At 56.7% G+C, this 1,213-nt stretch overlaps 1 protein-coding gene across 1 annotated transcript in view; it reads left to right on the forward strand.

The window, feature by feature from the left end:
• Positions 1-1,213, forward strand: part of CHFR (checkpoint with forkhead and ring finger domains, E3 ubiquitin protein ligase) — a 142,232-nt gene that overhangs the window by 17,698 nt on the left and 123,321 nt on the right. The window contains exon 2 of the mRNA XM_011982224.1: positions 1,082-1,143. Coding sequence (XP_011837614.1) covers positions 1,082-1,143 — 62 coding nt within the window. The remainder of the gene's footprint in view (positions 1-1,081; positions 1,144-1,213) is intronic.

The following is a 1,213-nucleotide window of genomic DNA, read 5'->3' on the forward strand; positions in this document are numbered from 1 at the left end:
TCCTGACCTCGTGATCCGCCCGTCTCGGCCTCCCAAAGTGCTGGGATTACAGGCTTGAGCCACCGCGCCCGGCCTGGGTTTTTTTTGATGGAGTCTCACTGTCTCCCAGGGCGGACTGCAGCGGTGTGATCTCAGCTCACTGCTACCTCCGCCTCCCGGGTTCAAGGAATTCTCGCGCCTCAGCCTCCTGAGTAGCTGGGATTACAGGCATGAGCCACCACACCTGGCTAATTTTAATATTTTTAGTAGAAACGGGATTTCACCATGTTGGTCAGGGTGGTCTCGAACTCCTGACCTCAGGTGATACCCCTGCCTCGGCCTCCCAAAGTGCTGGGATTACAGGCGTGAGTCACCGCCCCCGGCCTGGCAAAAACCTTTTTTTTTTTTTTTTTGAGACAGAGTCTCGCTCTGTTGCCCAGGCTGGGGTGCAGCGGCGGGATCTCGGCTCACTGCAACCTCCGCCCCCCGGGTTCAAGCGATTCTCCTGTCTCACTGGGATTACAGGCGCCCAGCACCACTCCCAGCTAATTTTTTTTTTTTTTTTTTTTTTTTTTGAGACGGAGTCTCGCCCAGTCGCCCAGGCTAGAGTGCAATGGCACGATATTGGCTCACTGCAACGCGCGTAACACTAAAATTTACCTATATTACTTACAGCTGTCATGTAAAATGGAAAAGAAGCCGGACGCAGTGACTCATGCCTGTAATTCCAGCATTTTAGGAGGCTGGGGCAGGAGGATCATTTGAACCCAGGAGTTGGGAAACCAGCCTGAGGCTGCAATGAGTGGTGATGGCACCACTGCACTCCCCACTGGGTGACAGAGCGAAACCCTGCCTCCAAAAACAAACAAACAAAAAAACAAGGAAAAGATGCAGAGGCGTCCTCCTGGAGGCGCCTTTAGGTTCTCTCACAGACATGTTGGGCCAGCACTGCTGGCTCCAGCCTAGATTTCTTCCAGTCCTCCCCAGTTACCCGCCAAGCGGCTTCTCCAACCGGAAACGTCCTAGGGCGACCCCGGCGGGTGCACCGCGGAGCCCCTCGGGAAGTGTAGTTCCAGCGCGAGCGGCACTCTGGTAAATGTAGTTCTCTGCGCGTTCACTTCCGCGGTGGCGCCGTGTCCACCACGGCACTGCGAGGTCCGAGGGGTAAGGGAGTGTGCAGCGGGGGCGGGACGACTAGGCGGCGGGGCTGGAGGCGGGCTCTGTGTCTGCGCCG

The sequence above is a fragment of the Mandrillus leucophaeus genome, unplaced genomic scaffold (genome assembly GCF_000951045.1).
Source record: "Mandrillus leucophaeus isolate KB7577 unplaced genomic scaffold, Mleu.le_1.0 Scaffold237, whole genome shotgun sequence".
NCBI classification, from domain to species: Eukaryota; Metazoa; Chordata; class Mammalia; order Primates; family Cercopithecidae; genus Mandrillus; species Mandrillus leucophaeus.